Source organism: Ciconia boyciana, chromosome 31 (genome assembly GCF_034638445.1).
Source record: "Ciconia boyciana chromosome 31, ASM3463844v1, whole genome shotgun sequence".
In the NCBI taxonomy this organism is placed as follows: Eukaryota; Metazoa; Chordata; class Aves; order Ciconiiformes; family Ciconiidae; genus Ciconia; species Ciconia boyciana.
In genome coordinates this window covers 1,520,173-1,545,908 of record NC_132964.1, presented here as the reverse complement: position 1 = coordinate 1,545,908, position 25,736 = coordinate 1,520,173, and the positions used below count along the sequence as shown (strand labels likewise).

Genomic DNA, 25,736 nt, shown 5'->3' with positions numbered 1-25,736 from the left:
GTGTGCAAGGCGTGCAGCTGCGCATGCAAGGTGCGTGTGCAAGGCGCTCATGCGTGTGCAAGGCCTGCAGCTGCGTGTGCCAGTGGGCATGCGTGTGCAAGGCGTGCGTCTGCGCGTGCGAGCTGTGCGTGCACACACGTGTACCCGCGCGTGTGCGTCGCCCGCGTCTGGGCACACGTTTGTGTGTGCGTGGGTGTGCGCACGCGTGTTACACGGGTGTGCGCCTGCGCGCGCACGGGGCGGCGTGTGTGACACGTGTGTGGCGTGTGCAGCTTCGTGTGCGCGTACGTGTGACACGCATGTGACGTGTGTGTGACGCATGACGTGTGTGTGGTGTGTGCGCAGGTGTGTGACACGGTGTGTGGCGTGTGACACGCGTGACATGTGTGTGCGCAGGTGTGTGACACGTGTGATGTGTCTGATGCACATGACATGTGTGCACAGGTGACATGCGTGATGTGTAGGTGTGACATGTGTCACGTGTGTGACACGTGCATGACGTGTCTGCAGGTGTGTGACACGCGGTGTGTGACGTGTTTGGTGTGACACGTGCGTGACGTGTGTACAGGTGTGTGACACGTCGGACGTGTGTGTGCAGGTGTGACACGCGGTGTGTGACATGTGCGCGGAGGTGTGACACACGTGCGTGACACGTGACGCGTGTGACGCCTGTGACGTGTGTGGTGTGACGTGTGTGACGTGTGTGTACAGGTGTGTGACGTGTGTTTGACGTGTGTGTATACAAGTGTGACGCGTGTGATGTGTGACATGTGACGTGTGTGCACAGGTGTGTGACACGCGTGACGTGTGTGTGATGTGTCTGTGCAGGTGTGTGACACGCGGTGTGTGACGTGTGTGACGCGTGACGTGTGTACAGGTGCGTGACGTGTGTGTGTGCGGGTGTGACGCGTGTGATGTGTGTGACACGGGCATGACGTGTGTACAGGTGTGTGACACGTGTGTGACGTGTGGTGTGTGACGCATGTGACGTGAGTGTGACACGCACATGACGTGTGTGTGCAGGTGTGTGACGTGTGCAGGTGACATGCGTGACAAGTGTGACACGGGTGTGACGTGTGCACGACGTGCGTGTATGGGTGTGTGACACGCGTGTGACGTGAGTGTGACACGCACGTGGCGTGTGTGCGCGCAAGTGTATGACACGTGTGATGTGTGTGACACGCACGTGACGTGTGTGCGCAGGTGTGTGACATGGGCGTGACGTGTGTAGGTGTGTGACGCGTCACACGTGTGTATGCAGGTGTGACACGTGGTGTGTGACATGTGTGCGGAGGTGTGACACGTGTGTGTGATGTGCGTGTGACACGTGCATGACGTGTGTACAGGTGTGTGACACACGGTGTGTGACGGGTGTGGAGGTGACACGTGTGTGTGACGTGTGTGGTGTGACACACGTGCAACGTGTGTGACGTGTGTGGTGTCACACGTGTGACGTGTGTGTACAGGTGTGTGACGTGTGTTTGACGTGTGTGTATACAAGCGTGATGTGTGTGACACGCACATGACACGTGTGCACAGGTGTGTGACACGCGTGACGTGTGTCTGATGTGTGTGTGCAGGTGTGTGACACGCGGTGTGTGACGTGTGTGACGTGTGACGTGTGTACAGGTGCGTGACGTGTGTGTGTACAGGTGTGTGACGTGTGTTGTAACACGCGTGTGACGTGTGTGGTGTGTGACGTGTGTGTACAGGTGTGTGACGTGTGTTTGACATGTGTGTGTACAGGTGTGTCACGTGTGTGATGTGTCTGAGCACGTGACGTGTGTGCATAGGGGTGTGACACGCGTGACGTGTGTGTAGGTGTCCGACACGCGTGACGTGTGTGTGCAGGTGTGTGACGTGTGGCATGCATGTGACACACGTGACGTGTGTGTACAGGTGTGTGACACACGTGTGACGTGTGTGCAGGTGACACGCGTGACAAATGTGACACGGGTGTGACGTGTGCACGACGTGCGTGCGGGTGTGTGACACGCATGTGATGTGTGGCCAGGTCTGTGACGTGTGCGCCGCGTGTGACACGCGTGTGACGTGCGTCCGGGTCTGTGACGTGTTGCCGCGTGACACATGTTTGACGTGCGTCCGGATCTGTGACGTGTGCGCCGCGTGTGACACGCGTGTGACGTGCGGCCGGGTCTGTGACGTGTTGCCGCGTGTGACACGCGTGTGACGTGCGTCCGGGTCTGTGACGTGTTGCCGCGTGTGACACGCGTGTGACGTGTGGCCGGGTCTGTGACGTGTTGCCGCGTGTGACACGCGTGTGACGTGCGTCCGGATCTGTGACGTGTGCGCCGCGTGTGACACGCGTGTGACGTGCGGCCGGGTCTGTGACGTGTTGCCGCGTGTGACACGCGTGTGACGTGCGTCCGGGTCTGTGACGTGTTGCCGCGTGTGACACGCGTGTGACGTGTGCGTGTGCACACGCGTGTGTGGCTCCGCCTGACCCCGGCCCCGGGGTCCCCCCCCCCGTGTCCCCCCCGTGTCCCCCCGCCCCCAACGCCACCCACGGGCCCGGGGGCACCCAGACCCCTCCCCCCCCGGGGCACCCCCCGCCCCGGGCACCCCTCCCCAGCACCCATGGGTGCAGCGCGCAGAGGCGGGGGTAACGAGGGTTTATTGGGGGCTGTACAGGGTGGGGGCACCCATGGGTGCTGGCGGCGGGGGGAGGGTCCAAAGCGCTGGGGGGTTGGGGGTGGGGTGCGACATGGGGGACACCGGGTGACGTCGTACCTGGGTGACCCCGCGGGGGGGGTGTGAGCTGCCGGGGGAGGGGCGGGGGTGCTGGGGGCGGTGGGGGAGGGGCTGGAATGTGATGAAGTGCTGAAAATTGGGGGGGAGGGGTGTCCCAGGGTGGGGGAGGGGCCCCGGGGGGGCAGGGTGGGGGTCCCCAGAATGGGGGTCCCAGGATTTGAGGGGGCTCAGAGTGGGGGGTCCCAGGAAATGGGGTGGGGGGTCCCAGGTCTGAAGGGCGGGGTCCCCAAAATGGGGGTCCCAGGATTGGGGGTCCCCTGGGAGGTCCTGGGGGGTCCCAGACTGGGGGGGGGATGATTCTTGGGGGGTCCTGGGTGGGGGTTCCCCACAATGGGGGGTCCCAGGACTGGGGGGGGGATCCCAGGACAAGGGGGTCCCCAAGATGGGGGGGCAGGGCTACCCACTCCGCGTACCCAGTACACGAACGGGGGCCCCCAGCCCCTAAACTGGGGGGCACTGGGGGTGTCCCCAGGGTGGGGGGTGGCATTGGGGTGTCCCCACGAAGCTGGGGGTGTCCCTTGGGGTGTCCCCAGGGTGGGGGTGGCAGTGGAGTGCTTGGACTGGGGGTGTCCCCAAACTGGGGGTGTCCCTGGGTTGCCAGGGCTGGGGGGGGGGCACTGGGGTGTCCCCAAGATGGGGGTGGCACTGGGGTGCCTGGCCTGGGGGGTCCCTGGGGGTCCCCAGGGTGGGGGTGTCCCTTGGGTGTCCCCATGCTGAGCAGGTCCTTGGGGTGCCCAGTCTGGGGGTGTCCCTGCGGGATCCCCAGGGTGGGGGGGGCACTGGGGTGCCAGGGCGGGGGGCACTGGGGTGTCCCCAGTTTGGGGGTGTCCCCATAATGGGGGTGTCCCTGGGTTGCCCAGTTTGGGGGTGTCCCCAGTTTGGGGGTGTCCCCATAATGGGGGTGTCCCTGGGTTGCCCACTTTGGGGGTGTCCCCAGTTTGGGGGTGTCCCGTGGGTGTCCCCATACTGGGGGTGTCCCCAGGGTGTCCCTAGTTTGGGGGTGTCCCTAGTTTGGGGGTGTCCCTTGGGTGCCCAGTTTGGGGTGTCCCTATACTGGGGGGTGTCCCATGGTTGCCCAGTTTGGGGGTGTCCCTTGGGTGCCCCCATACTGGGGTGTCCCCAGGGTGTCCCTAGTTTGGGGGTGTCCCTTGGGTGCCCAGTTTGGGGGTGTCCCTATACTGGGGGTGTCCCTCGGGTGCCCAGTTTGGGGGTGTCCCTTGGGTGCCCCCATACTGGGGGTGTCCCCAGGGTGTCCCTAGTTTGGGGGTGTCCCTTGGGTGCCCAGTTTGGGGGTGTGCCCATGTGGGGGGTGTCCCTTGGGTGCCCAGTTTGGGGGTGTCCCTTGGGTGCCCCCATACTGGGGGTGTCCTTTGGGTGCCCAGTTTGGGGGTGTCCCCCATGTGGGGGGTGTCCCTATACTGGGGGTGTCCCCAGGGTGTCCCTAGTTTGGGGGTGTCCCTCGGGTGCCCAGTTTGGGGGTGTCCCTTGGGTGCCCCCATACTGGGGGTGTCCCCAGGGTGTCGCTAGTTTGGGGGTGTCCCTTGGGGGACGGCTGGGTGCCACCGCTCAGGCAAAGACCTGCATTTTGGGGCTCTGCTCGGGCGGGGGGGGGGGCAGCTGAGTTTGGGGGGCCCCCAGCACGGCCGGACTGGGGGTGGCCTCGGACCAATCAGAGAGGGAGCGGGGGGAGGGGCTCGCCCACTGCTCGGGGGACTCGGGGGAGGGCGTCAAATAGGGGTGCTCGCTGGGGACCCCCAAATACCTCCCCTCCGTCCCCCCCGCCCCGAACCCCACCGCCGCCCCCGCTGCCGTGGGGTACTCCTCCCCAGCCTTGAAAAAATGGGGGGCGGCGGAGCGGGGGGCCCCCCCATCTTCAGGGGAGAGGGGTTGGGGCCCCCGGGGAAGGGGTTCGGCGGCAGGTGGGGGGCACCCCACGGCGCCGGGGGGCAAAAGCAAGGTGGGGGCGAAACCTGGAGCGGGGGGGTGTAAAACGGGGTGGACCCCCCCCAAACCTGGGTTACAAGGGGTTCCCGGGGGGACCCGGCTCCGCCACTCGAAGGGGACGGTCACCGTCCCCAAACCCAACCCTAAACGGGGGTGGGGACCCCCCGATAATCGCCCCACACCCAAGGGTGGCCCTAGGGTGACGGTAAAGGGGGTCTCCAACCCCGGGGGGGGGAAGAGCCCGGGGGACGTTGGGTTGGGGACATAAGGGGAGTCCAAGGAGTCGACGGGTGACAACGTCACCGAGCTCTCCAACCCCGGCGGACACTCGCCCCCCAATTTCTTGCCCCTCCCTTTGGGCCCCCCAGTTTTGCCCCCCAACCGTCGGCTCTTCTTGCCCGCGGTGGGGGGTTTAAGACCGGGTAGGAAAGAAGTTGGGGGGCCAAGGAGGGGGGGTAAACCGGGATTGGGGGGCAGCGACCCCGGGGGGCTGCGCCCCGTGTTGTACTCGTCCAAGAGGCGGACGATGTCGTGGTGCATCCGCTCGTGGCCGATGTCCCGGGGGAGGCGATCCAGGTGATCCGTGATCTCTCGGTTGGCGAAGTGATCCAGGAGGATCTTGGCGGCTTCGTAGCTGCCCTCTCGGGCGGCCAGGAAGAGGGGGGTCTCCTCCTGGGGAGGGGTCGGGGTGGTGAGAAGGTTTGGGGGCAATGGGGCGTCTGTTGGGGGTTACGGGGGGATGGGGTGTCTGCTGGGGGCAGTGGGGTGTCTGCTGGGGGCAACGGGGCAATGGGGCTGCTCCTGAGGTCAACGGGGTGCCATCTGGGGTCAACAGGGTGTCATCTGGGGTCAACAGGGTGTCATCTGGGGGCAACGGGGTGCCATCTGGGGTCAATGGGGTGCCATCTGGGGTCAATGGGGTATCATCTGGGGTCAATGGGGCAATGGGGCAGCTCCTGAGGTCAACGGGGTGTCATCTGGGGTCAACAGGGTGCCATCTGGGGTCAACGGGGTGTCATCTGGGGGCAACGGGGCAATGGGGCTGCTCCTGAGGTCAACGGGGTGTCATCTGGGGTCAACGGGGTGTCATCTGGGGTCAATGGGGTGTCATCTGGGGCAACGGGGCAATGGGGCAGCTCCTGAGGTCAACGGGGTGCCATCTGGGGTCAACAGGGTGTCATCTGGGGGCAACGGGGTGCCATCTGGGGTCAATGGGGTGCCATCTGGGGTCAATGGGGCAATGGGGCGGCTCCTGAGGTCAACGGGGTGTCATCTGGGGTCAACAGGGTGTCATCTGGGGGCAACGGGGCAATGGGGCAGCTCCTGAGGTCAACGGGGTGCCATCTGGGGTCAACAGGGTGTCATCTGGGGTCAATGGGGTGTCATCTGGGGGCAACGGGGCAATGGGGCAGCTCCTGAGGTCAACGGGGTGCCATCTGGGGTCAACAGGGTGTCATCTGGGGGCAACGGGGCAATGGGGCAGCTCCTGAGGTCAACGGGGTGTCATCTGGGGGCAACGGGGTGCCATCTGGGGTCAATGGGGCAATGGGGCAGCTCCTGAGGTCAACGCGGTGTCATCTGGGGTCAACGGGGTGCCATCTGGGGTCAACAGGGTGTCATCTGGGGTCAACGGGGTGCCATCTGGGGTCAATGGGGTGTCATCTGGGGGCAATGGGGCAGCTCCTGAGGTCAACGGGGTGTCATCTGGGGTCAACAGGGTGCCATCTGGGGTCAACGGGGTGTCATCTGGGGTCAACGGGGTGTCATCTGGGGGCAATGGGGCAATGGGGCAGCTCCTGAGGTCAATGGGGTGCCATCTGGGGTCAATGGGGTGCCATCTGGGGTCAACGGGGTGCCATCTGGGGTCAACAGGGTGCCATCTGGGGTCAATGGGGTGTCATCTGGGGGCAATGGGGCAATGGGGCAGCTCCTGAGGTCAATGGGGTGCCATCTGGGGTCAACGGGGTGTCATCTGGGGTCAACGGGGTGTCATCTGGGGGCACTGGGGTGTCTTCTAGGGTCAATGGGGCAATGGGGCAGCTCCTGAGGTCAATGGGGTGTCTTCTGGGGTCAACGGGGTGTCTTCTGGGGTCAGTGGGTCAATGGGGCAGCTCCTGAGGTCAATGGGGTGTCTTCTGGGGTCAACGGGGTGCCATCTGGGGTCAACAGGGTGCCATCTGGGGGCACTGGGGTGTCACCTGGGGGCAATGGGGCAATGGGGCAGCTCCTGAGGTCAATAGGGTGTCTCCTGAGGTCAATGGGGTGTCTTCTGGGGTCAGTGGGTCAATGGGGCAGCTCCTGGGGTCAACGGGGTGTCTTCTGGGGTCAACAGGGTGTCATCTGGGGTCAACGGGGTGTCATCTGGCGTCAATGGGCCAATGGGGTGTCCCCTGAGGTCAATGGGACATCTTCTGGGGTCAACGGGGTGTCACCTGGGGTCACTGGGGCAATGGGGCAGCTCCTGGGGTCAACGGGGGTCTCCTGGGGTCAACGGGACGTCAGCTTGGGTCAATGGGGGCAATGGGACATCTCCTGGGGTCACTGGGGGGCTCCTAGGGGCACGGGGGTTTGGGGTGTCCCCTGGGGCAAGGGGTGTCCCTGGGGCGAGGGGTGTCCCCGGGGGCAACGGGGTGTCCCCGGGGGTGCCCTCTGGGTCCAGGGGTCCCATTGGGGGCACAGGGGTAGGGGCTTCCCATTGGGGTCCCCTTTGGAGGTGTCATGGGGGGGTCCCACCTGGGTGCAGGGGTTCCTCACTCAGGGGTCCCTATCAGGGGGTGAGGGTGTCGGGGGTGCCAGTCGGGGGGTGCCACTCGGGGGGGCCCCGTCCCACCTTGCTGTCCTGCATGTCCTTGTTGGCCCCGTTCTTGAGCAGCGCCAGCGTCGCCTCCATGTTGTTGACGGCGGCGGCCCAGTGCAGGGCGGACTTCCCTGGGGGCACGTGGGGGGGTGAGACCCTGCCCCCACCCCCCAGCCCCCCCCCCAGACCCGCCCCACAGAGCAGGGCCCCCCCCAGCACCCATTATCTGGGGGGGGTGTCCCATTCCCAACCCCCCCAAGGGGTCCCAGACACCTCCCCCCAGCACCCAGCTTCCATGGAGACCCGCCCAGCACCCACTCACCTGGGGGGGGGTCACCCCATTCCTCCCCCCAGCACCCACTAACCTGGGGGGTCACCCCATTCATCCCCCAAGACCCCCCAGCACCCACTCACCTGGGGGGGGGTCACCCCATTCCTCCCCCCAGCACCCACTAACCTGGGGGGTCACCCCATTCCTCCCCCAAGACCCCCCCAGCACCCACTAACCTGGGGGGTCACCCCATTCCTCCCCCAGCACCCACTAACCTGGGGGGTCACCCCATTCCTCCCCCAAGACTCCCCCAGCACCCACTAACCTGGGGGTCACCCCATTCCTCCCCCAAGCCCCCCACCCAACACCTCCCCCTGGGTGGGGCTCCTCAACCACAACCCCTCCCCCAACGAACCCTCCGCAGGACCTCAGATCCCCCCAACCCCCCAAGGGCTCCCTCCCCCCCCCCAGCCCCCATCACCCATCTTTGGGGTGCCCCCCCGGGCCCCCCACCGGTCTCATCGACGGCGTTGACGTCGGCGTGGCAGGCGATCAGCTCCTCCACCATCCCCTCCACCGCCAGCCGCGCCGCCAGGATGAGGGCGGTGGAGCCGTCGCCCATGCGGGCGTCCAGGTCCGTGGAGCGGTTACGGATCAGGATCTGGGGCGGGGGGGGGACACACGAGCGGGTTGGGGGGGGAGCGTGGGGTGCCCACCCCATGGCCGTGCTGGGTGCCCCATGGCCGTGCTGGGTGCCCCATGGCCGTGGAGGATGCTTCATGACATCACCTTGTGCCCCATGGCCTTGCCAGGTGGAGGATGCCCCATGGCCATGGAGGATGTCCCAAGACCCATGGTCATGGAGGGTGCCCCATGGCAGCACCCTGTGCCCCATGGCCGTGCTGGGTGCCCCATGGCCATGGAGGATGTCCCAAGACCCATGGCCATGGAGGGTGCCCCATGGCAGCACCCTGTGCCCCATGGCCATGCTGGGTGCCCCATGGCCGTGGAGAATGGCCCATGGTCATGGAGGATGCCCCATGACCCATGGCCATGGAGGATGTCCCCTGGCAGCACCCTGTGTCCCATGGCCATGGAGGATGCCCCACGGCAGCACCCTGTGCCCCATGGCCATGCTCAGTGCCCCATGGCCGTGGAGGATGTCCCAAGACCCATGGTCATGGAGGGTGCCCCACGGCAGCACCCTGTGCCCCATGGCCATGCTGGGTGCCCCATGGTCATGGAGGATGTCCCAAGACCCATGGCCATGGAGGGTGCCCCACGGCAGCACCCTGTGCCCCATGGCCGTGCTGGGTGCCCCATGGCCGTGGAGAATGGCCCATGGCCATGGAGGATGTCCCAAGACCCATGGCCATGGAGGATGCCCCACGGCAGCACCCTCTGCCCCATGGCCATCCTAGGTGCCCCATGGCCATGGAGCACGCCCCATGTCTGTGGAAGATGTCCCACGACCCCCGGCCACGCCGGGTGCCCCACAGCAGCACCCCACATCCCACGGCAGCACCCTCTACCCCACAATCATGCTGGGTGCCCCATGCCCACATGACTGCCCCATACCCATGCCAGGTGCCCCATGCCGGCCACCCCACGGCCACGCCAGGTGCCCTCACCTGGAAGACGCCCTGGGCGTCGGCGGTGACGGCGGCGTGCAGCGGCGTGCGCCCCGTGTTGTCCTGGGCGTTGGTGTCGGCGCCAGCGTCCAGCAAGCGCTTGGCGGCATCGGCGCGGGCGTAGCGGGCGGCGAGGTGCAGGGCGGTCTCGCCCGTGCGGTCCGTCTGGGCGCCCAAGCTGGCGCCCTGGCAGATGAGGTCACCGATGATGCCGGCCGAGGCATCGTCACCTTCCTCGTCCTCGGCCACCTCGGCCTCCAGGCCGCCCCCGCAGAAGGAGGCCAGCATCAGTGGTGTGAAGCCATCTGCGGGCACGGACGGGGAGGTGTTAGCAGGTCCCCGGGGGTCTCCTGGCCCGTGTCACCCACCCGCGATGGGACCTTGAGGACCCTCACCGTGCCCGTGGTGGCCTCTGGACCCTACGCCAGCTCTACCAGGCCCATGGTGCCCTCCGTGTCCCCGGTGGCCTCCATGTTCCATAGCCGTCCTGCCTGGCTCCATGGTACCCCCCACGCCCATGGTGGTCCCCCATAACCAGTGTCCCCACACCAGCCCTACAAGGTCCATAGTGGGCCCTCATGGCCCACGTCCATCCTACCTGCCCCATGGTGGCCCCCTCCGTGCCCTTGGTGATCCCCCGTGCCCCATGTCCATCCTACCTGCCCCATGGTGGCCCCCCCCGTGCCCTTGGTGATCCCCCATGCCCCACGTCCATCCTACCTGCCCCATGGTGGTCCCCCATGACCTTGGTGGTCCCCCATGCCCCACGTCCATCCTATCTGGCCCCATGGTGGCCCCCATGACCTTGGTGGTCCCCCCATAACCCACATCCATCCTACCTGCCCCATGGTGGTCCCCCATGCCCCACGTCCATCCTATCTGGCCCCATGGTGGTCCCCCATAGGCCATGTCCATCCTACCTGGTCTCATGGTACTGCCCCATCCCCCACATCCATCCTACCTGCCCCATGGTGATCCCCCATGACCTTGGTGGTTCCCTATGCCCCATGTCCATCCCACCTGGCCCCATGGTGGTCCCCCATGCCCCAGGTCCATCCCACCTGGCCCCATGGTGGTCCCCCATGACCCTGGTGGTTCTCCATGCCCCACGTCCATCCTACCTGCCCCATGGTGGCCCCCCCCATGCCCTTGGTGATTCCCCATGCCCCATGCCCATCCTACCTGCCCCATGGTGGCCCCCATGACCTTGGTGGTCCCCCCATAACCCACATCCATCCTACCTGCCCCATGGTGGTCCCCCATGACCTTGGTGGTCCCCCATGCCCCACGTCCATCCTATCTGGCCCCATGGTGGTCCCCCATAGGCCATGTCCATCCTACCTGGTCTCATGGTACCGCCCCATCCCCCACATCCATCCTACCTGCCCCATGGTGGTCCCCCATGACCTTGGTGGTTCCCCATGCCCCACGTCCATCCCACCTGGCCCCACGGTGGTCCTCCATGACCTTGGTGGTTCTCCATGCCCCACGTCCATCCTATCTGGCCCCATGGTGGTCCCCCATGACCTTGGTGGTTCCCCATGCCCCACGTCCATCCCACCTGGCCCCATGGTGGTCCCCCATGCCCCACGTCCATCCTATCTGGCCCCATGGTGGTCCCCCATGGTGGTTCCCCATGCCCCACGTCCATCCTATCTGGCCCCATGGTGGTCCCCCATGGCAAGTCAATCCTACCTGCTCCCATGGTGCCCCACACCCGCTGTCCCCACCACGCCCCCCAACGCCCTCGATCCCCACCGGACCCTGGGTGCCCCCCCACCCCACCTGGCCCGCGAACGTTGACGTCCATGCAGTCGGAGTCGAACTCGCCCTGGGGCGGCGTCAGGGCCATGGCGGGTGGCATGCGGATGTCGGCGGCGACCAGGTGGTGCTGGGTCCACTGCCGGCAGTCCACGGGGTCCTGGGCCTCCGTGCCCACCTCCTCCACCTGCCCGGGCACCCGGTCACGTGGGTGCTGGGACCCCCACCCATGAGGGTGCTGGGAAGTCCCTGCCCATGATGGGGCTGGACCTCCACCCATGATGGGGCTGGACCTCCACCCATGATGGTGCCTGGGTATGGGGGTGCTGGGACCCCCACCCATGAGGGGGCTGGACCTCCAACCATGACGGTGTCTGGGTATGGGGGTGTTGGGATGCCCACCCATGAGGGTGTTGGGACCTCCTGCCCATGATGGTGCTGGACCTCCACCTATGATGGTTCTTGGGTATGGGGGTGCTGGGACCCCCACCCATGAGGGTGCTGGAGCCCCCCTGCCCATGATGGGGCTGGACCTCCACCCGTGGTGGTGCTGGACCTTCACCCATGACGGTTCTTGGATATGGGGTGCTGGGACCCCCACTCATGAGGGTGCTGGACCTCCACCCATGATGGTGCCTGGGTATGGGGGTGCTGGGACCCCCACCCATGAAGGTGTAGGGACCCCCTGCCCATGGTGGTGCCAGACCTCCACCCACGATTGTGTCTGGCCATGAGGGTGCTGGGACCCCCACCCATGAGGGTGCTGGACCTCCACCCATGACGGTGCCTGGGTATGGGGGTGCCAGTACCCCCACCCATGGGGGGATGGGACCCCCACCCACAAGGGTGTCAGCACATGGGGGGTGCCACCCACGAGGGTGCCAGTGCACAGGGGTGCCAGGACCCCCCCTACCCCCACCGGTGCCTGGATATGGGGCTACCGGGGCCCCACACCCCCGAGGGTGCCTGGATTGGGGTTACAGCCCCCCCCCCCGCCCCCCAAGTGCCCCCCCCTGCCCCCCAAGTGCCCGGGGGGTACCTTGAGCCTCTTGGCCTCGGGGCAGTCGCCGTCCGGCCACTCCTCGGAGGGTTCACCCATGAGGGTCTCCCCCTTCCCCATGGTCCCGGGGGGAGGGCACGGGCATGAGTGGGTGCCCCCCACCCTAATTACTTGGGGGGGATGGGGACAGGGCACCCCCAAACCCCGGGGATTGCTGGGACCCCCCTGGAACGGGCTGGGACCGTCCCAGGGGCTGGGGGAGAAACCCAGTGACTCCCCCCCAGTTGCACTGGGACCCCCCCAGCCCCAGTGTCCCCCCAGCCTCACCAGTCCCCCCAGTTCCACCAGTCCCGCCAGTTGCACTGGGACCCCCCCAGAGCCCCAGTATCCCCCAGTTCCACCAGTCCCACCAGTTGCACTGGGACCCCCAGAGCCCCAGTATCCCCCAGTCCCACCAGTCCCCCCAGCCCCAGTATCCCCCCAGTTCCACCAGTCCCACCAGTTGCACTGGGACCCCCGCAGAGCCCCAGTATCTCCCCAGTCCCACCAGTCCCCAGCCCCAGTATCCCCCAGTTCCACCAGTCCCCCAACCTCAGTATCCCCCAGTTCCACCAGTCCCACCAGTTGCACTGGGAATGCCCCAGAGCCCCAGTATCCCTCCAGTTCCACCAGTCCCCCAGCCCCAGTATCCCCCCAGTTCCACCACTCCCCCAGCCCCAGTATCCCCCCAGTTCCACCAGTCCCCCCAGCCCCAGTAACCCCCTGTTGCACTGGGACCCCGCAGAGCCCCAGTATCTCCCCAGCCCCACCAGTTCCACCAGTCCCCCAGCCCCACCAGTCCCCCAGTTCCACGAGTCCCGCCAGTTGCACTGGGACCCCCCAGAGCCCCAGTATCCCCCAGCCCCACCAGTCCCCCCAGCCCCAGTGTCCCCCCAGTTCTACCAGTCGCCCCAGCCCCAGTATCTCCCCAGCCCCACCAGTCCCCCCAGTTCCACCAGTCCCCCCAGCCCCAGTATTCCCCTGTTGAACTGGGACCCCTGCAGAGCCCCAGTATCCCCCAGTTCCACCAGTCCCCCAGAGCCCCAGTATCCCCCCAGCTCCACCAGTCCCCCCAGGCCCAGTATCCCTCCAGTTCCACCACTCCCCCAGCCCCAGTATCCCCAGTTGAACTGGGACCCCGCAGAGCCCCAGTATCCCCCCAGCCCCACCAGTCCCCCCAACCCCAGTATCCCCCAGTTCCACCAGTCCCACCAGTTGCACTGGGACTCCCCCAGAGCTCCAGTATCCCCCAGTTCCACCAGTCCCCCCAGCCCCAGTATCCCTCCAGTTCCACCAGTCCCCCAGCCCCACCAGTCCCCCCAGCCCCAGTGTCCCCCAGCCCCACCAGTCCACCCAGCCCCAGTATCCCCCCAGTTCCACCAGTCCCCCCAGCCCCAGTATCCCCCCAGCCCCACCAGTCCCCCCAGCCCCAGTGTCCCCCAGCCCCACCAGTCCACCCAGCCCCAGTATCCCCCCAGTTCCACCAGTCCCCCAGCCCCAGTATCCCCCTGTTGAATGGGACCCCACAGAGCCCCAGTATCCCCCAGCCCCACCAGTCCCCCAGCCCCAGTGTCCCCCAGTTCCACCAGTCCCCCAGCCCCAGTATCCCCCTGTTGAATGGGACCCCTGCAGAGTCCCAGTATCCCCCAGTTCCACCAGTGCCCCCAGCCCCTCACTTCATGCCCAGGGCGTCCTGCCCCACGGGCTCCCGCCGGTCCCTGTTGCTGTCCTTGGCCAGGCTGAAGCCCTCGGGGAACCAGAGGGTGCTCTGCTCCCGCCGGCGCCGGGCCACCAGCACCCCCAGCACCGCGATGGCCAGCAGGATGACGCCCCCCACCACCACCAACGGCAGCAGCCGCACCGGGTCCGGCTCCTCGGGCAGCTTGTCACCTACGGGGACGGGGGGGGGACACACATGACGTCAGGGCGATGCCACCGTGGGGCACCCACACGTTGAGGACACTGTCATGGCGATGCCACCATGGAGGCACTAAGCATGTTGGGGACACCATCTGGGTGATGCCACCATGGGGCACCCATGCGCTGGGGACACCATCTGGGTGATGCCACCATGGGGCACCCATGCGCTGGGGACACCGTCGTGGTGATGCCACCATGGAGGCACCCAGCATGTTGGGGACACCATCATGGTGATGCCACTGTGGGGGTCCCACGTGTTGGAGGTGCCATCATGGAGCTGGCACCATGGGGGCACCAAGTGTGCTGGGGACACCGTTGTGGTCATGCCACCATGGGGCACCCACATGCTGGGGACACCATCTGGGTGATGCCACTGTGGGCCACCCACATGCTGGGGACACCATCTGGGTGATGCCACTGTGGGCCACCCACATCCTGGGGACACTGTCATGGAGCTGGCACCATGGAGGCACCAAGTGTGTTGGGGACACCATCGGGGTGATGCCACCATGGGGCACCCACGTGCTGGGGACACCATCAGGGTGATGCCACTGTGGGGGACTCACGTGCTGGGGACACTGTCATGGTGATGCCACCATGGGGCACCCACATGTTGAGGACACCGTCATGGTGATGCCACTATGGAGACACCCAGCATGTTGGGAACACCACCAGGGTGATGCCACCATGGGGTGTCCACATGTTGGAGACACCATCGTGGAGCTGGCACCATGGGGGCACCAAGTGTGTTGGGGACACCGTCATGGTGATGCCACCATGGGGCACCCACGTGCTGGGGACACCGTCATGGTGATGCCACCATGGGCACCCACGTGCTGGGGACACTGTCACGGTGATGCCACCATGGAGGCACTAAGCATGCTGGGGACACCATCAGGGTGATGTCACTGTGGGGCACCCACGTGCTGGGGACACCATCATGGTGATGCCACCATGGGACTCCCAACATGTTGCGAACACCACCAGGGTGATGCCACCGTGGGGCACCCATGTGTTGGAGACACCATCACGGAGCTGGCACCATGGGGGCACCAAGTGTACTGGGGACACCGTCATGGTCATGCCACCATGGGGCACCCACATGCTGGGGACACTGTCATGGTGATGCCACCATGGGGCACCCACATGCTGGGGACACCATCTGGGTGATGCCACCATGGGGCACCCACATGTTGAGGACACCGTCATGGTGATGCCACCATGGGACACCCACGTGCTGGGGACACCATCTGGGTGATGCCACCATGGGGGCACCAAGTGTGTTGGGGACACCGTCATGGTGATGCCACCATGGGGCACCCACCTGTTGGGGACAACATCAGGGTGAAGCCACCAGGGGGGCACCCAGCATGTTGGGGACACCCCATGTATGGAGGACACCATCACCACCAGGACACCCCACCCGTCAGGGACACGTCGCATGTCAGGGACAAGGTCACCCCCTCCATAAGTTGGGGACGTGCCACATACGGAGGCCCGCCCTCACCACCGGGACACCCCATTGGTCACCCCCATCCCCACACCAGGACACCCCACCCCTTGCAGCCATCATCGGGTCACCCTCCCCACCGCAGGGACCTCGTCCCCGAGGGCCACCGGGATGTCCCTCACCGCGCACGGCCTTGATGGGGTAGGGGAACTGGAGACGCTCCAGGGCGGAGAGGGCGGCCAGGTAGTCGGCGGCGCTGCGGGTGTCGGGGAAGCACTTGTCGGACGCCTGCGCGCACAGGCGGTTGTCGATCTCCAGCGTCACCACCGAGCTGCCGGGGGGACAGCAGGGAGGGGGGGTCAGAGGGACACGGGGGACCTGCGGCTCCGCGGCACCCAGGAACTGCGGCACGCGTGGGCCCGTGGCTCAGGATACCCAGCACCCGTGGCTCAGGGCATGCGGCAGTCGTGGCCGCACAAGCCATGGCCCCGATGGACCCGTGAGCCACGGCACCCATGACCCAAGACACCCAGCGCCCATGGCACCCATGTCCCCATGACCCAAGTTACCCAGCACCCATGGCACCCATGTCCCCATGACCCAAGACACCCAGCACCCATGGCACCCATGTCCCCATGACCCAAGTCACCAAGTGCCCATGGCACCCATGTCCCCACGACCCAAGTCACCCAGCACCCATGGCACCCATGTCCCCACGACCCAAGTCACCCAGCACCCATGGCACCCATGTCCCCACGACCCAAGTCACCCAGCACCCATGGCACCCATGTCCCCATGACCCAAGTCACCCAGCACCCATGGCACCCATGTCCCCATGACCCAAGACACCCAGCGCCCATGGCACCCATGTCCCCATGACCCAAGACACCCAGCGCCCATAGCACCCATGTCCCCATGACCCAAGTCACCCAGCACCCATGGCACCCATGTCCCCACGACCCAAGTCACCAAGTGCCCATGGCACCCATGTCCCCATGACCCAAGACACCCAGCGCCCATAGCACCCATGTCCCCATGACCCAAGTCACCCAGCACCCATGGCACCCATGTCCCCACGACCCAAGTCACCCAGCACCCATGGCACCCATGTCCCCATGACCCAAGACACCCAGCGCCCATGGCACCCATGTCCCCATGACCCAAGACACCCAGCGCCGATGGCACCCATGTCCCCACGACCCAAGTCACCAAGTGCCCATGGCACCCATGTCCCCATGACCCAAGTCACCCAGCACCCATGGCACCCATGTCCCCACGACCCAAGTCACCAAGTGCCCATGGCACCCATGTCCCCATGACCCAAGTCACCCAGCACCCATGGCACCCATGTCCCCACGACCCAAGTCACCAAGTGCCCATGGCACCCATGTCCCCATGACCCAAGTCACCCAGCACCCATGGCACCCATGTCCCCACGACCCAAGTCACCAAGTGCCCATGGCACCCATGTCCCCATGACCCAAGACACCCAGCACCCATGGCACCCATGTCCCCACGACCCAAGTCACCCAGCACCCATGGCACCCATGTCCCCATGACCCAAGACACCCAGCGCCCATGGCACCCATGTCCCCATGACCCAAGACACCCAGCGCCCATAGCACCCATGTCCCCACGACCCAAGTCACCAAGTGCCCATGGCACCCATGTCCCCATGACCCAAGACACCCAGCACCCATGGCACCCATGTCCCCATGGCTCATGGCCCCCAGCAACCATGGACCCCTGACCCATGGGACCCATGGCCCCATGGCCCAAGACACCCAGCACCCGTGGCCCTATGGCCGCAAGTCCCACGGCACCCAGCAACCATGGCCCCATGACCCATGGGACCCAGCACCACCATCCCCCATGTCCCCCATGCCACCCAGCACCCCCAGCCCCATGCCATGTCCCCCACGTCCCCCAGCCCCACCATCCCCATCCCATGTCCCCATGTCCCCCTGACCCATCCCACCCACGGCCACCATCCCCATCCCACGTCCCCCACCCACCACCACCCCCCCACACCTCCCACGTCCCCTGACCCATCCCACCCACCCCCACCGTCCCCACCCTCCCCGCTCACCCGATGACCTCGGGGGCCACCTCTCTCCTCCGCAGCCGTTGGGGTCGATAGTAGGGTTGGATCATGTAGTTGCCGTCGGGATCGAGGCGGAAGCGCAGGGAGGTGCGCAGGATGGCGCTGAGCCGCTGGAGGAAGGCGGCGCTGGTCCGACGCAGCTCCTCGGGGGGCAGCAGGACGGTGACCACCAGCACCCCCCGGGCCAGCGCCTCGGGGACCTCCTGGGCGCAGTCCAGCCCGTCCCAACCGCACTCTTCGCTGTTGCAGCCTTGGTCGCAGCGCCCGTCGGCGAAGTGGTCGGAGCAGTACTGCTCGTAGACGGGGCTGCGGGGGGGCAGCGGTGGGTGGGGGGGCCGGGGGGCGGGGGATGTGGGGACGTGGGGGACATGGGGGACGTGGGGGATGTGGGGACATGGGGGATGTGGGGGACATGGGGGGATGTGGGGACGTGGGGATGTGGGGGACATGGGGGATGTGGGGACGTGGGGGACGTGGGGGATGTGGGGACGTGGGGACGTGGGGGACGTGGGGGATGTGGGGACGTGGGGATGTGGGAGACGTGGGGACGTGGGGACGTGGGGGATGTGGGGGATGTGGGGACGTGGGGCACGTGGGGACGTGGGGACGTGGGGGATGTGGGGGATGTGGGGACATGGGGGGATGTGGGGGACATGGGGGACATGGGGGGATGTGGGGACGTGGGGGACGTGGGGACGTGGGGACGTGGGGACGTGGGGGATGTGGGGGCATGGGGGATATGGGGGACATGGGGGGATGTGGGGACGTGGGGGATGTGGGGAGACGTGGGGGATGTGGGGACGTGGGGGATGTGGGGGATGTGGGGACGTGGGGGACGTGGGGGACGTGGGGGATGTGGGGACATGGGGGATGTGGGGGGACATGGGGGATGTGGGGACGTGGGGGACGTGGGGGATGTGGGGACATGGGAGGGACATCGGGGGCATGGAGGGACGTAGGGACGTGGGGGACGTGGGGACGTGGGGACGTGGGGATGTGGGGGACGTGGGACGTGGGGACGTGGGGGGATGTGGGGACATGGGAGAGACATGGGAGGGACATTGGGGGCATGGAGGGACGTAGGGACGTGGGGGACGTGGGGACGTGGGGGATGTGGGGACGTGGGGGACGTGGGGGACGTGGGGATGTGGGGACATGGGAGGGACATGGGAGGGACATTGGGGGGCATGGAGGGACGTGGGGGACGTGGGGGATGTGGGGACGTGGGGGATGTGGGGACGTGGGGGAAGTGGGGGATGTGGGGACATGGGGGACGTGGGGACGTGGGGGGACGTGGGAGGGACATTGGGGGACACGGGGGATGTGGGGACATTGGGGGACATTAAAGGTCATGGGGGACATTGGGGCACATTGGGGGACATGGGGACACTCAGTGGGTTTGGGGGACATGGGGGCATGCAGGGGGACAGGGGGAACATCGGAGCCTATGGGGGACGTGGGGGTTTGGGGGACATTAGGGACATGGGGGACATATGGGGACACTGGGGCACAGGAGGGGACACAGAGGGGACCTTAGGGACATGGGGACACATGGGGGGGGACAGAGACACACACGGGGGCACATAGTGCCACATGGCAGCATATAGTGCCACGGGGGGGGGCGACGGGAGGTGACCCATGGGGACAGGGGTGACCCGCGGGGACAGGAGGTGACCCGTGGGGACAGGAGGTGACCCGGGGACAGGGGTGACCCGGGGACACTCACTTGCAGGCCCTGTGGGGGGGGCGGCAGTCGAAGTTGTCGTAGAGGCAGTGGGGGCTGTCGCAGCCCCGGTCGCAGCGGCTGTTGTTGAAAAGGGGGGGACACTCGGGGACCCCGCAGTGTCCCCAAGGATCCCCCACCAAGAGGGAACAGTCCCCCCCGTCCCACTGACACCCGGGGGTGTTACACTCGCGGTGACAAACCCCATCCCCCGCTTTCCCCCCGCACCCCCCCTCGCATTCCGGCTCGGGGGGGGGGTGGGGACCCTCTCGGCATCGGGGACCCCCGAAACCCGGGGGGCAGAGGCAGCGGGTGAAGGGGGGCCGGGGCGAGGGGACGCAGGTGCCGCCGTGGAGGCAGGCGCTGGGGGGGCAGGTGACGTTGGTGACATCGGGGGTGGCACTGGGGACCCCCGAAGCCGGGGGGCAGAGGCAGCGGGGGCCGGCGGGGAGGGCAGGCAGGTGCCCCCGTTGGCGCAGGCCAGGTCCCGGCAGGAGGGCGGGCGGCTCTCGCAGTGGGTGCCGCTGAAGCCCTGGGGAGAGGGGGGGGGGTCAGGGTGGGGGGCACCCAGAGGTGGTGGGGGGTGATGGGCACCCAGCCCCTGCCCACTCCAGCACCCCCAGCACCCAGCCCCATGGCTCTGGGTGCACCCAGCCCGTGCCACCCCCAGCACCCAGCACCCAGCCCACCCTGTGCCACCCCAGCACCCATCCCCATGGCTCTGGGTGCACCCACCCCGTGCCACCCCCCAGCCCCCACACCCCCCCAGCCCCCTGCCCCCCTGTACCACCCCAGCACCCCCAGCACCCAGCACCCAGCCCACCCTGTGCCACCCCAGCACCCACCAGCACCCCCCGGCCCCCTGCCCCCTGTACCACCCCAGCACCCAGCCCCTGCCCCCTGTACCACCCCAGCACCCCCAGCACCCAGCACCCAGCCCCTGCCCACCCCAGCACCCATCCCCATGGCACCGGGTGCACCCAGCCCCCTGCCCACCCAGTGCCACCCCCAGCACCCACCCCCAGCCCCCGCCCCCTTGTACCACCCCAGCACCCATCCCCATGGCTCTGGGTGCACCCACCCCATGCCACCCCCACCCCCCCACCCCCAGCCCCCGCCCCCTGTACCACCCCAGCACCCCCAGCACCCAGCACCCATCCCCACGGCACCGCCTGCACCCACCCCATGCCACCCCCAGCACCCACTCCCCCAGGCCCACTGCCCACCCAGCGCCACCCCAGAGCACCCCAGCCCCCAGCTGGGTGGGGTGGGTGCTGGTGGGTGCTGGTGGGTGCTGGTGGGTGCCCCTGGCTCACCGGTGGGCAGCGGCAGGCGTAGCCGCGGGGGTCCCCGGGGTCGGGCTGGCAGCGCCCGCCGTGGCGGCAGGGCAGGGCCTGGCAGGGGCTCACCGGGCTCTGGCACCGGCGACCTGGGGGGGGACGGGGACACCGGGGTCGGGGGCGCAGAGACCCCGGGGGGGCACAGGGCGCTGCACCCCCGGCACGGCACCCCCAGCACGGCGCGGATGGGCCCTGCCCGCCCTGGCACCCACCCGGCACAGCCCCCCGTGTCCCCCACCCGCCCTGGCCCCCCAGAACCCACCTGGCACAGCCCCCATGTCCCCTGCCCACCCCAGCACCCACCTACCCACCCTGGCACCCACCTAGCACCCACCCGGCACAGCCCCCATCCCCCACCCACCCTGACACCCCCTGCCCACCCCGGCACCCACCCTGGCACCCCCTGGCACAGCCCCCCATGTCCCCTGCCCACCCTGACACCCCCCAGCACCCACCTGGCACGGCCCCTGTGTCCCCTGCCCACCCTGACACCCACCTACCCACCCTGGCACAGCCCCCATGTCCCTCGCCCACCCTGGCACCCCACTGCCCACCCTGGCACCCACCTGACACAGCCCCCCGTGTCCCCCACCCACCCCGGCACCCACCTACCCACCTTGGCACCCACCTAGCACCCACCTGGCACAGCCCCCCCATGTCCCCCATCCACCCCGGCACCCACTATGGCACCCCACTGGCACAGCCCCCCTGTCCCCCCCACCCCAGCACCCACCGCAGCCCCCCCGTGGCAGCACCCACCGGTGAAGCCGGGCTGGCAGAGGCAGCGGTAGGCGTTGGCACCCTGCACGCACGCCAGGGTGCCGGGGGGGTGGCAGGGCCGGCTGTGACACTCGTTGACGTCCCCCTCGCAGCGGGTGCCGGTGTAGCCGGGGGGGCAGGCGCAGCCGTAGCCCCCCACCCCGTCCAGGCAGGTCCCGTTGTGGAGGCACTTGGGTGCCAGGGTGCCGGGCGCGGGGGCGCAGTCGTCCTCGTTGATCTCGCAGAGGACGCCTGCGGGGACGGGGACGTCACCGGGTGGGTGGGGGACCCACCTGGAGCCGTGCCACCATGGGGGGGACACACGCACCCCGATGGGTGCCACCAAGGGGTGGGGACCTTGATGGGTGCCACCGTGGGGTGGGGATGTGGGGACCCTGATGGGTGACACTATGGGGTGGGACTTGGGGAGCCTGGTTGCTGCCGCCATGGGGTGGGGACGTGGGGACTCTGATGGGTGCCAGCATGGGGTGGGACATGGGTACCCTGATGGGTGCCACCACGGGATGGGGCATGGGGACCTGGACCTCTGCCACCGTGGGATGGAGACACGGGGACACTGATGGCTGCCACCCTGGGGTGGGGACATGGGGACCCTGGTTGCTGCCACCCTGGGCATGGGAACATGGGGTCCCATCCTGCTGCCCACCCAGACATGGGGACATGGGGACATGAGGTCCCTTCCCACCAGCACCCAAGGACACAAGGAAACAAGGTCCCTTCCCACCAGCACCCAAGGACACAAGGACATGAGGTCCCTTTCCACCAGCACCCAAGGACATAGGGACATGAGGTCCCTTCCCACCAGCACCCATGGACATGGGGACATGAGGTCCCTTCCCACCAGCACCCAAGGACGTGGGGACAGGGTGTCCCTTCCCACCAGCACCCAAGGACGTGGGGACAGGGTGTCCCTTCCCACCAGCACCCAAGGACGTGGGGACACGAGATCCCTTCCCACCAGCACCCATGGACATGGGGACACGAGGTCCCTTCCCACCAGCACCCAAGGACGTGGGGACAGGGTGTCCCTTCCCACCAGCACCCAAGGACGTGGGGACAGGGTGTCCCTTCCCACCAGCACCCATGGACGTGGGGACATGAGGTCCCTTCCCACCAGCACCCAAGGACACAAGGACACAAGGTCCCTTCCCACCAGCACCCAAGGACACAAGGACATGAGGTCCCTTCCCACCAGCACCCAAGGATGTGGGGACATGAGGTCCCTTCCCACCAGCACCCAAGGACATGGGGACACAAGGTCCCTTCCCACCAGCACCCGAGGACATGGGGACATGAGGTCCCTTCCCACCAGCACCCATGGACATGGGGACAGGGTGTCCCTTCCCACCAGCACCCAAGGACGTGGGGACACGAGGTCCCTTCCCACCAGCACCCAAGGACACAAGGACATGAGGTCCCTTCCCACCAGCACCCAAGGATGTGGGGACATGAGGTCCCTTCCCACCAGCACCCAAGGACACAAGAACACGAGGTCCCTTCCCACCACCACCCAAAGACACGAGAACACGAGATCCCTTCCCACCAGCACCCATGGCCACGGGGCCAGGGGACCCATTTCCCACCGCCCCCCCCAGACGCTGGCCCAGGGGGCCAGGGGCCACCCGCCCGGTCCCCGAGCACCCACCCAGGGTGCCGGGGGGGCAGGAGCAGAGGTAACGTCCCACGAGGTCGATGCAGGTGCCCCCGTTCTGGCAGGGCTGCGACTGGCACTCGTCCACCTCCACCTCGCACTCCCGGCCCACGTAGCCCGGCGGGCACTGCGGGGACAGCACCCATGGGTGCCCCGTCACCTCCGGACCACCGCCCCAGCCTCAGGGGTTACGGTCCGGTGGGTGCCGGGCGCTCGAGGGTACCCCGAAAGGGTCGGCTGAGCTCCAGTTGGGTAGGGAGAGCACCCATGGGTGAGCTGGGGTGGAGGCACCCGTCACCCAAGGGACACCCGTGCCAGGGTGATGCCACCCTCAGTGGCTTGAGGGGGGAGACGGGCACCCTGGGGTGCTCAGGCACCCCAAAAGGCTCAGCTGAGCCCCAAACGCAGCAGTTGGGGAGGGAGAGCACCCATGGGTGCTCCAGGGTGGAGGTATGCTAGGGTGCCACCATGCTAGGGTGATGGCACCCTTGGTGGCAGGAGGGAGATGGGTGTCCCCAGCCTGGGGGAGGGTGGGTGCAGGGTGGTTGCACCTATGGGTGCCCACGCACCCAGCTTGTGGGGATCAGAGTGAGAGGGTGTAGGGTGCTTGCACCTATGGGTGCTGCTGCACCCAGCTTGTGGGGAACCAGGGTGCAGGGTGCTCGCACCTATGGGTGCCCACGCACCCAACTAATGGGGAACCAGGGTGCCAGGGTGCTCGCACCTATGGGTGCTGCTGCACCCAGCTTGTGGGGAACCAGGGTGCTTGCACCTATGGGTGCCCACACACCCAGCTTATGGGGAACCAGGGTGCAGGGTGCTCGCACCTATGGGTGCCCACGCACCCAGCTTATGGGGAGACAGGGTGCTTGCACCTATGGGTGCCCACCCACCCAGCTTATGGAGAACCAGGGTGCTTGCACCTATGGGTGCTGCTGCACCCAGCTTGTGGGGAACCAGGGTGCTCGCACCTATGGGTGCCCACGCACCCAGCTTATGGAGAACCAGGGTGCAGGGTGCTCGCACCTATGGGTGCCCAGACACCCAGCTTATGGGGAGCCAGGGTGCAGGGTGCTCGCACCTATGGGTGCCCACGCACCCCCAGCACCCCATTGATGGGAAAGCCGGGGTCGGGCGACACCGGGCTGCCAAACCACCGGGCACCCCCCCCCCCCACCCCAGCACAGCCTCGCGCAGCACCCACGGGCCCCCCGGGCACCCACCTCGCACTCGTAGCCGCCGCCGTAGCTGCGGCAGGCGGCGCCGTGGCGGCAGGGGCTGGGCTGGCAGCGGTCGCGGGGGCTCTGGCAGTAGGCGCCGGCGTAGCCGTCCTGGCACAGGCAGCGGTGCCCGGCGGTGCCGGCGGCCACGCAGCGCCCGCGCCCGTGGCAGAGCTGGGCCAGGGGGACACCTGGGGGGGGAGGGGAGGGGGAAACTGAGGCCGGAGGGGAGCACCCGCCCAGGGGTCTGGGGTTCTTAACACCGCCCAGTTCTCCCAGTAGGCCCAAACTGGGAGGGGACCCACACGTCTGGGGTTCTTAACACCTCCCAGTTCTCCCAGTAGGCCCAAACTGGGAGGGGACCCACGCGTCTGGGGTTCTTAACACCTCCCAGTTCTCCCAGTAGGCCCAAACTGGGAGGGGACCCACACGTCTGGGCTCCCAGTTCTCCCAGTAGGCCCAAACTGGGAAGGGACCCAGGCGTCTGGGGTTCTTAACACCTCCCAGTTCTCCCAGTAGGCCCAAACTGGGAGGGGACCCACACGTCTGGGGTTCTTAACACCTCCCAGTTCTCCCAGTAGGCCCAAACTGGGAGGGGACCCACGCGTCTGGGGTTCTTAACACCTCCCAGTTCTCCCAGTAGCCCCAAACTGGGAGGCGACCCAGGCGTCTGGGCTCCCAGTTCTCCCAGTAGGCCCAAACTGGGAGGGGACCCACGCGTCTGGGGTTCTTAACACCTCCCAGTTCTCCCAGTAGGCCCAAACTGGGAGGGGACCCACACGTCTGGGGTTCTTAACACCTCCCAGTTCTCCCAGTAGGCCCAAACTGGGAGGGGACCCACGCGTCTGGGGTTCTTAACACCTCCCAGTTCTCCCAGTAGCCCCAAACTGGGAGGCGACCCAGGCGTCTGGGCTCCCAGTTCTCCCAGTAGGCCCAAACTGGGAGGGGACCCACGCGTCTGGGGTTCTTAACACCTCCCAGTTCTCCCAGTAGGCCCAAACTGGGAGGGGACCCACACGTCTGGGGTTCTTAACACCTCCCAGTTCTCCCAGTAGGCCCAAACTGGGAGGGGACCCACACGTCTGGGGTTCTTAACACCTCCCAGTTCTCCCAGTAGCCCCAAACTGGGAGGCGACCCAGGTGTCTGGGCTCCCAGTTCTCCCAGTAGGCCCAAACTGGGAGGGGACCCACGCGTCTGGGGTTCTTAACACCTCCCAGTTCTCCCAGTAGGCCCAAACTGGGAGGGGACCCACACGTCTGGGGTTCTTAACACCTCCCAGTTCTCCCAGTAGGCCCAAACTGGGAAGGGACCCAGGCGTCTGGGCTCCCAGTC

General features: G+C 67.1%; 1 protein-coding gene across 1 annotated transcript in view; it reads right to left on the bottom strand.

Moving 5' to 3' along the window:
* Positions 1-3,891: 3,891 nt before the first annotated feature.
* NOTCH3 (notch receptor 3) overlaps positions 3,892-25,736 on the bottom strand; it is a 59,626-nt gene continuing 37,781 nt past the window's right edge. Inside the window, 15 exon segments of the mRNA XM_072848334.1 lie at positions 3,892-5,388; positions 7,547-7,644; positions 8,298-8,445; positions 9,416-9,720; positions 11,201-11,363; positions 12,216-12,300; positions 13,892-14,105; positions 15,768-15,916; positions 17,675-17,995; positions 19,416-19,857; positions 19,860-19,944; positions 20,729-20,841; positions 21,512-21,763; positions 23,178-23,310; positions 24,407-24,594. Of these exon segments, the coding sequence (XP_072704435.1) occupies positions 4,339-5,388; positions 7,547-7,644; positions 8,298-8,445; positions 9,416-9,720; positions 11,201-11,363; positions 12,216-12,300; positions 13,892-14,105; positions 15,768-15,916; positions 17,675-17,995; positions 19,416-19,857; positions 19,860-19,944; positions 20,729-20,841; positions 21,512-21,763; positions 23,178-23,310; positions 24,407-24,594 (3,746 nt within the window). The 3' untranslated portion in view covers positions 3,892-4,338.